This window comes from Marmota monax, unplaced genomic scaffold (genome assembly GCF_021218885.2).
Source record: "Marmota monax isolate L192 unplaced genomic scaffold, Marmota_monax_Labrador192_F-V1.1 WCK01_AAM20220418_F8-fsc00333, whole genome shotgun sequence".
NCBI classification, from domain to species: Eukaryota; Metazoa; Chordata; class Mammalia; order Rodentia; family Sciuridae; genus Marmota; species Marmota monax.
The window spans coordinates 18,438-30,673 of record NW_026694397.1 but is presented as its reverse complement, the minus strand read 5'-3'; the positions used below and the strand labels follow the sequence as shown (position 1 = coordinate 30,673).

The window sequence follows — 12,236 nt, the reverse complement described above, 5'->3', positions numbered from 1 at the left end:
GGAGGAGGGAGGGGGCATGGGGGTACGAAATGAGATGGACATCATCACCCTAAGTACGTGTATGAAGACACAGATGGTGTGACTTGACTTTGTGTACAACCAGAGATATGAAAAATTGCTCTATGTGTGTAATATGAATTGTAATGCATTCTGCTTGCTCTCATATATAACAAATTAAAATTTCTTTTAAAAAAGGGGGGAAAGAAGTGGACCATGCGAAAGACCCAAAGGACACAGAAACAGCGCCAGGGCTGCACAAAAGCAGTGCTCCTGGCCTGGCCTCTTGCAGGAGTGGAGAAGAGTGCTTGCCCCCATGTTTTAAATATATGTTATATTTTTAGTTGTAGATGGACACAGTATCGTTATTTGTTAATTTTAATGTGGTGCTGAGAATGGAACCCAGTGCCTCACATGTGCTAGCTAGGCAAGCGCTCTACCACTGAGCCAGGACCCCAGCCCCCTGCCCACATGTTTGAGAACAGCATCTCCAGGAGGTTCAGACCTTGAACTGCAAGGTCCAAACCGAAAGAGGGCGAGCCTGTGCACTTCCTCCACGGGTCAGACCTTCACGCTTGAAAATACTGCATACCTGCAGAAGGATGGGTCACATCCGCCTTGAGGGTAGGGGCCCCAGGTCCCACAGGAATGCCAGCCTTTCCAGGCCTCTTACTTATGCAAAATTGCGGCGACTTGGGACAAGAACCCAGAGATTAAACACGATGTTATGCACCTCGCCAGGCAGCAAATGGCAAGAGCAGGAGAACACTCTAGAATGTGCACGCCTTGGGAAGGTGCGTTCACACTGGAGCTGAACGCAAAGCTGTTCTGGGAAAGGAGGTCAAACCTAAGCATTGTCCCGCCACAGCCGACCGACCGCAGGCACAGCCCCTTAGGGGTTACAACTGTCACATGGCTCGGGACCCATTTCCTGCACCGGGTTCCCGGGGAACTCTTCTCTGAAGTGCGCGGCCTGGTGCGCGATGAGGCCTGCTTTCTTTATGAAGCTCTTGGAGCAGTGGCTGCAGGTGTAGGGCTTCTCCCCGGTGTGGATTCTCAGGTGGATCATGAGGCTGGATCGCTGCCTGTAGCTTTTCTCACAGTGTTGGCAGGAGAACGGCCTCTCCTGGGTGTGAGTCCTCTGGTGCAGAGTAAGAGCTGTCCGCCGGTTGAAGCGCTTCCCACAGCTGTGGCACTCGTGACGTTTCTCCTGCGTGTGAGTGTTCAGGTGTCCCATCAGGTTGGCCCTGCTGGCAAACCTTTTGCCGCACTTGTGGCACTGGGAGGTGTCTTTGCCACAGTGCCCCCTCTGGTGCATGGTGAGGTGCGCGCCCTGAGTGAAGCGCTTGTGGCACAGGGAGCACTCGTAGGGCCTCTCCCCGGTGTGGATGCGCACGTGCCGGTCCAGGTCTGAGCGGTGCAGGAAGCCTTTTCCGCAGCCGGGGCACTGGTAACCCAGCTCCCCCGTGTGGATTTTCAGGTGAGCAGAGAGGCGCTTCTTGCAAGCGAAGCACTGTCCGCACTGGCCGCAGCGATGGGGTTTCTCTCGCGGCTTCCTCGGCTTGTGGGCTGCCAGGGGCAGGGGCTTTCCCGCCTCACAGGGCCTCGGAAGGTGCAGGCGCTTCCCGGAGGAGCTCAGCAGCTCCACTGCGGGGCCAGCCCTCAGAGGTTCCTGCTTCTGACAGCCCACGCATGGACGAGCACGAAGTGCTTTCGCGTCTAAACAAACGAGACATGGACGTTGCACCCCAGGTTTCTCTGCTCTGGCGCACTTCCTTTGCCTCCCGTCCCAAGAAATGGCAGGTGCAGGAGTCCCCGTGTTCCAGGGAAAACAGGGACACGGAGCCAAAGAAGAGCTCTACTCCCAGCCTCCAGGAAAGGTGGGAACCCCCAGGCACCCTCCCCACCCCCTCCCCCGGAGGAAGGCTGCAGGTTTCTCTTCTTTGTTCCCGGGCGCTGGGGCGCTGGCGCGCTGGCTGAGCCCTAGCCTACCTCTCCTGGACTCAGGTGATTGCTCCATGCGCTGGGCGCCCAGCAGCTCCACCATCCCTGGCTTTCTCCTGCGGTCCAGCCGGCAGCTCCAGCGACACTCTGGGGTGGCATGTCCTGGCCACAGGGAAGATTGGGGAGGAAGGAGAGTGTGAATCACCCCAGGTTTTCCTCTGCCTTGGACAGGCGCCCTCTCCACATCTGCTTCCTCCTCAGTCAGGCTTCCTTTGCCCAGAGCCTCTGCCACACAGTGTTGGTGTGTGTGTTTTAATTCCAAGAAAACAAAAGCAAGTGAGGGGACAAGCCCAATGTGCCTACTTGGAGGCCTTCTCCTCTGATGGGTGGAAGGGTCAGGGCTCCATCCAGGGTAAAGTCACTGAACTGAAAGAGCTTCACGGGAACTTTGGGACTGAGAGTATTTAGCTGAGGGGCAAAATGCAAAGTAAATCTTCCTGTTGTGTGTTGGCATATGGAAGCTGAGGGATGTCCTCTTACTACTGCAAGGGGCAGAGAGAGGCAGGGGCAGGGGCCAACACAAGCTGGAAAACCGCTTACTAGTCTCACTTCTGTAACAATGAAAATGACAACTGAATTGGATTGGAAACCAGCCAGGAGCACCTCTGTATGTGTGTCTCAGCTGAAGCCTAGAAGCGGATTCCTCTTCCAATACCCCAAGAAAATACAAACAGTGTCCATCTAGAACAACCAGGTAACCTCTCTACCACTCGACGTTCCCGTGCCCAACCGTCCCTGCCCTCACTGACAATCTCTGTGGCTGACTACCTCTCTTTCCTCATCTCTGGCCACATTGCTACTGCAACATGAATTGTCGGTAGAAATGTTAAAGTGGGATCCGAACAGAGGCTGGTATTGAAATTCGAGCATCACTGAACCACAGTGGCAAGGTAGCTAGCTGCACCAGGCTAACCCCAAGAGAAATCTAAGCTTCAGAACATCATATCAAGACACAGGATACACACACACACACACACACACACACACACACACGTGCGCGCGCGCGCACCTGAAGTTGAGTTTTTCTTGAGAGACGACTCCAGATTCCGAAAAATGACATGCATTTCAAATAAAAATCTGCTTGAATTCACAGTTTCGGTTATGCTCACATGGGATCAGAGGATAAGGAGGATAAGGAGGCACAGCTCAAATAACGCCAGAGGGCAGAGGTCAAAGGGAAGCTGCCATCAAGTGAACTGGGAGGAAACTGCAACATGGGAGTGGGAGGAAGCGGGAAGGCAGTGGAAGAAACATGGGGGCTGGGAATATCCCCAATGGGTGAGAAGCCAAACAGTATGCGAAGGCAGGAAATGCACCTAGGTCTGCTTCCACACCATTCCCCTAGGACCTGAACCTGTCAAAGTCTGCAGAGTTCATCAAATGTCCCTTTGAAACCAGGCCACACACCAGTCCCTTGGTTGGAATGGAAGCTAAAGACCTAGTCAGGGACCGAGAGCAGCCCTCTAGCAGCATCTAGTAGCCACGAGTTGTGCCACAGGGCAGCCCTGCGTCCCGGGCTTTCCCCTTGGCTCTCATATCCCACTGCTGCTTCCTGTAAGCACCACATACAGAGCAAAGGGAACTGCGGCCCCAGCACCACGCTCTTGGTGCCAGCTTTCAGAGAGGTTGGCTCAAACTGGAGCCTCTTCCTGGGTATTAACCCAATGCATTTTCGGAGTGAGCACCAATTCAGCCCTTCCTGCCAGTCATGATGGTCCTGAGCAGCGCTGGGATCCAGGGGCCTCCATTCCCTGGCCTATGGAAGCCCTACTCCTGTCACTCTCAGTGGTTTGCATTTCCCGACCTTCCGCTCCTAGTACATGGCACCTAAACCCATTCCGCGCCCCCATCTAACCTGGGTCCACATCTGCCACTCTTTTTAGACACTGTTTTTTTTTTTTTTTATTGGGGGGATTTATGTATCTATCTATCTATTTATTTATTTATTGGTATCAGGGATTGAACCCAGGGGAGCTTAACCATTGAACTACATCCCCGGCCCTTTTTTGAAAAAAAAAAAAATTCTTTAGATACAGGGTCTCACTAAGTTGTTTAGGGCCTCACTAGGTTACTGAGGTTGGCTTTGAGCCTGTGATCCTCCTGCCTCAGCTTCCTGAGCCTTCGGGATTACAGCGGCGTGCCACTGTGTCTGGCCGCCACTCTTGTTACGTGGAATAAATTACCAACAATAATACTGAATGAACCTGACACTCATCCACCAGATTTTCACAGATCTTGGCACCATTTCTGTGTGCCAAGATGGTGAGGACAGCCGTGGCTCCTGTTACAGGCCAAGAGGAGACCCAATGTAGGTTAACAGAAGGAAACTGACACTCACACAAGCTTCAGCAGGAGGGTGCCGGCACACAATTGTTTGTGAGGACATTTGACCATGTCTATTTATATCTTAAAAGGTCTCCATCCACTGAACAAATGACCCTTTTTTGAGAAATGTCTCCTGTGGACACATGGCCCAAGAAGGATGCTCATTGTGGTTTACGGCGTAGCTCCAGGGTGCTGCTGTCAACATCCAGTGCTACTGACAAGCAAAAGGCGAGTCCCTGGGCCATCTTCTGCTGCAGGGTGGGTGGCTCTTGGCTTGAGCCCTGAGGCCAGCCACTCTGGGTTGTGAAGGAAACTACCTGAGCAGTAGTCATACAACGAACATGACCTGCCCTTTTTGCCCTGGTCCCTCTGTCTCAAACCCTGGTGTCCCTTCTTAGCTCCCATTCCACACTGGCCATTTCCACCTGGAAACCCAGGACTGCCCCAAGTTCCACATGTTCAAAGGTCAACTCATCTAGACCTACAAAACCTGATCCTGCCCAGTGTTGTCTGTGTCGGTGATTAATACTGTCGTCTAACCAGTTCACTGGCCAGCAACCAGGATGCCACCTTTTAACCTTTCGTGTCAATCACGTGACACCCCATCAATCCATGAGTCCTCTATTTCAAAACTGCTCATTATCTTTTGAGTCACCCCTTTTCAATCTATCCTCAATGAAACAGCACCCCTACTCCTGCCCACCCCTCAGAGTGTAGCAGCAGGTCTTCTCTCTGCCCTGGGGCCTCTGTACTTGCAGCCCTTCTGCCAAGGCTCCCTCTCCTCACTCCCAACACTCAATGGCTGACTCCAATCCATCCTAGAGCTACTACCCCAGATCCCCCTCCTCCAGAGGTCTTCCCTCTCAGCCTAATGATGGCAAGGGCCCCTGCTGTGTGCTCTGCCAGCATCCTAAGCCCTCCAACACACGTTCCCATCACATATCCAACAAATCTGGACTGTCCACCAGAAGTGGGTGCCGGGACAGCTGGGGCTGCTTTCCTGCCTCGTGGACTGTCTAGTCACAGGGTCCAGCAAGATGCCTGGCTCTTCACGGTGCTCAGAACGTTGACTGTGGGAATAAGTGTGGAGAAGTGGAAGGGGACACAGTTGCTAAGCCCTGGCCGTGTGCTAGTGATGGGGGCATCCCACATTTCTGTTTTGCAACATGGACCGTTCTCCACCTATTTTCATCTGCAGGGCTCTTTGGTGCTCTCAGGACTACACAGTGTCTTGGTGTGCCAACATGGTGACGCTGAGCTGCTGGGGAAAGGGAGAGGACTCCCACCACACTTGGGCCCAAGCTTCAGTGGGGGAGGGGAGGGCTGGGACAGGGCGTGGGTAGCGATGTAAGGAAATGGCAAAGGGAAGGGAAACAGGAACACCCAGGCATCCAGTCCCGCTGCCTTTCTCCACCTGGCCTTTTCTCCTGCTAGCACGCACCCATTTGTGTCCAGGGCCGTGGTTCTCAAAGGGTGGTGTGTGCAGCACTTTGCTCAGAGACCTTGTTAAACCTGTACCTCAGGTGGTGCTGGGGCTGAGTGACTGCTTACTCATGAGAAGGGTGGTTACTTTCACCTGTTCCCCATGCCGCTGTACCCAAAATGCATTTTCCCCTGCTGTTCCCAGAGAGACATCTCCTCTTCCTCCCGCTCCTTTCCATCCAAGAGGTCCATTTCCACTGGGGAATCCATGTTTCCCAGCAACCCCAACCTTTGAGAGCTCTTGTGCGCTCGGTCAGACACAAAAGAGCAGAAAGAAAACCCCGCCTTACCAGGATCCAGAAAGGGCTGGCATTCCCCAGCAGCACCATAGTTCAGCTCCGGAGGCCCTGCCTGTGGGATCCAGGCCCCTGTCACGGGAGCCTCCTGGACAGGTCCCAGTCCCTGGAGTGCAGATGTCTCCAGGTGCATGTTTGGAGACATGGGTACAGTTCCTGAAGGCGCCTGTTCTTCAAAGAGCAAGTCATGCACGTCAACCTGGGGGAAATGCCAGAGTCCATTGCTCAAGAGTCTAGACCCATTGGGAGAAAATCCACCTTGCCCTCACACCAAAGGAAACCTTGCTGCCTTAGCAGTCAAAATAGAGCCACGTGTGTAGTTTAACATTTTCCAGTATTCGCAGGACACAGTGTAAAAAAGGAACCGGGGAGTCCCCAATCTTAATAGCATGTTGTATTTAACGCGACATATGGAAACCATCAGGATTGCAGCATGTAATCAATCCAAACAATTACCAAGTACTACCTCCTCTTCCCCTCACAGCTTCTGCATGGGCTATGCAGTTTACACCCACAGCAGGTCTTAACCAGCACTGGCCACATTTCAAGTGCTCAAAAGCCACACGTGGCCCGTGGCTCTTGTGCTGGGCAGGAGCACTTCAAGTGCCAGTCTAGAGCACTTGAAGACGAAATCTTGTGTGGTAAACAAAACTAATAAGACAGGAGGGAAGGGAAACCACTAACGCATTCCACTCCGGGGAGGCAGGATCCTTTAGAAGCCTCCTGGTCAGGCCTCTCTGTGCCCTGAAGCCAACAGCTCCTGCAGAGCCCTGCCCGACAGGACACCCAGCACTCCAACACCCTGCTAGAAGCACATGCTCCCCTCTCCCGGACACACCGCCCTCCCCTCAGCCCTGCGTTCCCCAAACACAGGCATCCTGTGGTAGGTACTTCTGAACCCAGGGCAGTTCCAATGCCCCTGTGGAGCCTCCAACATATGCTGGCTGGTGCCGGCTACGGGGATTTGGTGGACCAGAGATGGGAGCATTGCTCACCAACCAGAGTTGTTCCGGGTCCCTACCAACTGTGCAGTTCCCCCCTCAGGCATTCATGTAGTTAAAGTACCTCATCGTGGTGACCAGATACCGAGAGACTAATTTTGCATATTTTAGCATGACTTGGATTTCCTAGGAATGCACTGTGCAAATCAAAGGATGGTTACTCTACTTGTTCTGATTTACTAAGACAGTTTTTCAGTTGGGGAGATCATGCGGCAAGTAGCAACAGCGCATAGTGCTTGAGTCTTACTCAACGTCTGACTGTCCCATCCCAGTGACTCTAAGCAGAGATGTAGGCATCTGACAACTTCATGATGTCTTCCAGTGAAGTCCAGCCCCAGCATGTTTATGCAGAAATGCACATTCGTTAAGAACCAACTATGTTCATTCTCCTTTACATCCTCTCCAGACTCGACTTGACCCACAGTTGACAAACTTTCTCTGAAGAGCCAAAATAGTACATATTTTAGAGTGTGGGCTACATTTACCCTGTCATTTCTTTTCTGTCTTCCTCCTCACTTAAATTTACTTGTTGAGATCTTATATGATTGGTAGGTACTAGGGTTGGAAGCCAGGGAGGTTTTAGCACTTAGCTGCACCTCCGGCCTTTTATGTTTTATCGGAGACAGGTTCTCAGTAAGTTGTGGAGCCTGGCCTCAAGCTCGCCATCTTCCTGCCTCAGCCTCCCAAGCGGATGGGATGACAGGCCTGTGACACCCCTCCGGCTCCTCTTTTGGGGAACCGATTCACGAAGACGGTAAAAATCACCAGGGGCTCGCAGGGCACATACAAACAGACTGTGGCCAGATGAGGCCTGCAGGCCATAGAGCAAATTATTGAAGCTCATGGTTGATGCACGTGGGTAGATGATGTCATTTGTGAATTTCACTTGCGGATAATTGAGGAGACATTACAGAATATGTGTTGTGGATGCGAGACAGGGTCTGATAGGGTTCGGAATCATGGACTGAGAGGCTGATTCCAGGGGAAGGGAAAATGAAAAGGGATCTGGAGAACCACTGGGGCTGTGGACTGACACACAGACAAAATGAGTGTTCCAGGCCCTGCTGCCGTAGCTCCTCTTTTGCACTAATAGCCGAAACCCCAAACTCTTTTCTCACCTGCAGCTCTGGTATGTGACGCTGTCTCTGCCAGTCTTCTATCAGGGCCAAAAGCCTTTCTTTACTCTCCGGGCCATATGCGCTCACCCAGGTCTCCATCTCCGTGGGCAGTATAGTTAGGAATTGCTCCAACACCAGCAGCTCCAGGATTTGCTCCATAGACCGCATCTTTGGCTTCAGCCACCCACAGCAAAGCTCCCAGAGCCTGCTGAAAACTTCCCGAGGCCCCACCGCCTGCGTGTACTGGAACTGCCTGAAATGCTGGCGGAACACTTCACAGTCCTTGCTGAAGTCCTGCAGCATAGGGTCCCGCATGCACAGCCAGGTGGCCTCGGTGGCAGTGCCTGGGCCAAGAGCCATCGCCCCCTCTGGGAGTTTAGTTTATCTGGAGCCTGAGGTCTCAGGTTCGATGGTCCTCCTGGAGCTGAGGGTGAAAAAACATGAGAAAGAAGACACGGCCGTGAAGACAAAAAGGCATTAGAAACTGCCCTCAAGTTTGAGAACCTGCTGCAAGCTTCGAACTCACTTCCCAGGAAAATGCACGTATGCATCCAACTCTGCATTCAGGTCCCCCAACAGCAGGAATAAATACCACGTCTCTCTGAGGCTTAGAGGGAAAAATGCTGAGACTTGAGGAGCTGTCTGCCCTAGCCGAACTATGGACTGCTTGATCACTAATCAGATATTAAAAAAAAAAAAAAAAAAAATCTCTCCACCAGATTTTATCAATCATCCGTGATCCTGGAGCCATCTCTGGACTGCAGCATGGCTGAGCCTAAGGAAACTGAAAGCCAGATCCCTGAGTTTGCAGCTAGTGAGCCCAGCAATCCTGTGGAAAGTCGGAAACTGGGAGCATTCCGCCTGGGGGAACACAGGTTAGAGAGCCCTGAGAAAGGTGGGCTCTCCCCAGCTCGGCAACTCCTGAAGCGTGCGGGGACTCATGGGGCTGCCGACTGCAGGTTGGAAGGTTAGAAGAGGGTGTGAGGGCATCTTGCTCTCAGCTCGCACAGCCAGCTAGTCCGCCGCCCACTGGGTTCCTGGTACCCACTCGGGCCAGCACTCACCAGATCCTCGCACTAGCCTGGACCCTGATTCCATCCCCAGTCTGGCACCCACAAATCCCCTGATCCTGCCAGGTCTGGCCTCAGTCCAGCACCCAATAGGGTTCTCCAGCTCACCAATCCCGAGTCTCCCATCCCCTCCCTAGCTCCCAGCCCAGCCCATTGCTTGCAGCTACTTGGCTGGCCCACCAATCTCAGCACCTGGTCTTGATCTGCCCCACAGGGAACAGCTCTCCACCACCAGTGCATAGGCCCTGGTGCCCAGCCCTCAGAACCACCTGGGAGAGAAGTGCCTGACCAGGAATTCAAAACGGTGGGGGCGGGAGAGATCGACTGAGAGACTAAATCAGAGACCAGCAACGATAGGGTCTGTAGGCTATGTAAGGGGCCAAGATCAGGCAGCTACATCACACGAGCGGAAACCAAAGGAGATTCCTGGGGTGCAGTCTTCCAACGTGGACCGACAAGTGTCTTCATATATTTTGTCCTCACCATCCTTAGGGTGGAGCTACCATCAAACTCCAGACAACCCCACCTATAGGCTGAGAAGGGAAGCTGAGAAACTTTTGAGCTCCAACGGCAACAATTGCTCTATTTTCCAACAAGATCCTTTCTCTCTTCCTCTCCCTCTCCCTTCCCCTCTCCCTCTGCCTCTCTCTCTCTCACATCTCTACCATTTTTGAAACCAAGTATTTTCATGCATCAGTTTATTGAGGGCTTGAATGTCTGCATAGTATATTACAGTTTTGTTATGTATTCTTTTATTTTTACTTTTTTCATTTCATAATTTCTTTAAATTTTACATACATTTTCCCTTACTTGTCTATTTCCTTGGATTCTCTTTCTCTCTTTTCTCCTGCTAACAGCCAACCTCTATTAATTCCTCTTTCACTCTTCCTGTATTTTGGATGTCTATTTTCTCTCCTCCTTCCCCATGAACATCACTTCCTACACCACCTCTCTTCGTCCAACATCTGAAACTGTAAACCCTTTTGCAAATTAAGTGTTCATATTGTAGACAGTATTGAACACACCAATTGTGTTTATTGCGGCCAAACTGTGGATGTCTTAATAGGAGTTATTGGGTGTGAGGCTGTATATTGTTTGCATTGGGTACTATTAATATTGGTCTCTCCCTTAAAGGTGAGGTACTGGAAACCTTCAGGGACACTGTAAATCTACAGGGTAGAAACTGTACAGCCTCAGATCCCCACTGCTAGATGGGAAGACGCAGAAACAACATGAAAATTGAGGGAACAAAGTGCCCCAAACAAACCAAGATGCTCCGATAATGGAATCCATTGACAACACAGTAGAAGAAATGCAAGAGATGGAGTTTAGAATGTACATAATTAAACTGATCTGCCAGAACCACCTGAGAGAGAAGTGACTGACTGGGAATTCAAAAGGGCAGGGCCGGACAGATCCATGGCGGGGGGCTAAATCAGAGACCAGGAAGGATGGGGTCCGCAGGTGATGTAAGGGGCCAAGATCAGGCTCCTACACCACACAAGTGGAAACATAAAGGACAACGCAAAGAGAGAAATCAGAGATAAATTTCAGGAGGTGAAGTTCAACAAAGAGATGGACATTCTGAAAAGAAACTGAGCAGAAATCTTCAAAATGAAGGTATCAGTAAACCGAATTAAAAGTTCATCGGAAAGTATCACCAACAGACCAGACAACCTGGAAGACAGAACCTCAGGCAATGAAGACAAAAATATAATAATCTTTTTTTTAAGAGAGAGAGAGAGAGAGAGAGAGAGAGAGAGAGAGAGAGAGAGAGGGAGAGGGAGAGGGAGAGAAAATTTTTTTAATATTTATTTTTTAGTTTTTTGGCGGACACAACATCTTTGTTTGTATGTGGTGCTGAGGATCGAACCTGGGCCGCACACATGCCAGGCGAGCATGCTACTGCTTGAGCCACATCCCCAGCCCCAAAATACATAATCTTGAAAACAATGTTGACCACACAGAGAAGACTGTAAGAAACCATGAACAGAACTTCCCTTAATTATGGGATAACATGAAAAGACCAACTCTGAGCTTTATCGGGAGAGATGAAGGCACAGAGATACTAACCAAAGGAATGCACAATCTTTTTAATGAAATAATATCAGAAAATTACCAAACTTGAAGAATGAAATGGAAAATCAAATACAAGAGGCTTATAGGACCCCAAAGGTACAAGATCACAGCAGACTCACACCATGGCACATGATAATGAAAATGCCTAACACAGAGAAGAAGGATAGAATTCTAAGGGCCACAAGAGAAAAATATCAGATGGGAGAAAGCAATTTGGATCTCAGCTGAGTTCTCAACCCAGACCCTCAAAGGTCAAAGGTCCTGGAATAACATATACCAAGCTCTGAAAGAAAATGGATGCCAACCAAGAAACGTGTATCCAGCAAAATTAAGCTTCAGATTTGAAGATGAAATACAAACCTTCCATGAGGGGGCTGGGGTTATGGCTCAGCAGTAGAGCACTCGCCTAGCATATGCGAGGCCCTGGGTTTGAACCTCAGCACCACATAAAAATAAAGAAAGAAAATAAAGGTATTTTGTCCAACTACAACTGAAAAATGGATATTTTTGAAAAAATATTTAATAAACAACATTGTTTTCAAGATTATGTATTTGGTCTTCATTGCCTGAGGTTCTGTCTTCCAGGTTGTTTAGTCTGTCGGTGATACTTTCCTATGAATTTTTAATTTGGTTTACTGATTCCCCTCATTTTGAGGATTTCTGCTTGGTTTCTTTTCAGAATCTCTATCTCTTTCTTGAAGTGATCTTCAACAGAATTCACAACTAGAAAGACTGCACTACGGAACATACCCCACAAAATATTCTATGAGGATGAAATGGAAAAAGGAAAAAGTGAAAACCAGCAAAGGGAGGAACTACACTAAAGGAACAGTCAACCAAAGGAGAGACTAAGTCAAATTAAAA

The 12,236-nt window shown here is 50.4% G+C and overlaps 1 protein-coding gene across 1 annotated transcript; it reads right to left on the bottom strand.

Annotated features, from left to right (window-relative positions):
- Positions 1 to 889: 889 nt before the first annotated feature.
- LOC124109476 (zinc finger protein 449-like) lies at positions 890 to 8,526 on the bottom strand. Its single transcript, XM_058586645.1, has 6 exons — positions 8,224 to 8,526; positions 5,903 to 6,303; positions 5,255 to 5,396; positions 4,502 to 4,643; positions 1,990 to 2,103; positions 890 to 1,716 (listed from the first exon to the last, which is right to left on the bottom strand). The coding sequence occupies exons 1-6, from the start codon at positions 8,524 to 8,526 to the stop codon at positions 890 to 892; spliced, it is 1,929 nt and encodes a 642-aa protein (XP_058442628.1).
- Between the last annotated feature and the right edge of the window lie 3,710 nt (positions 8,527 to 12,236).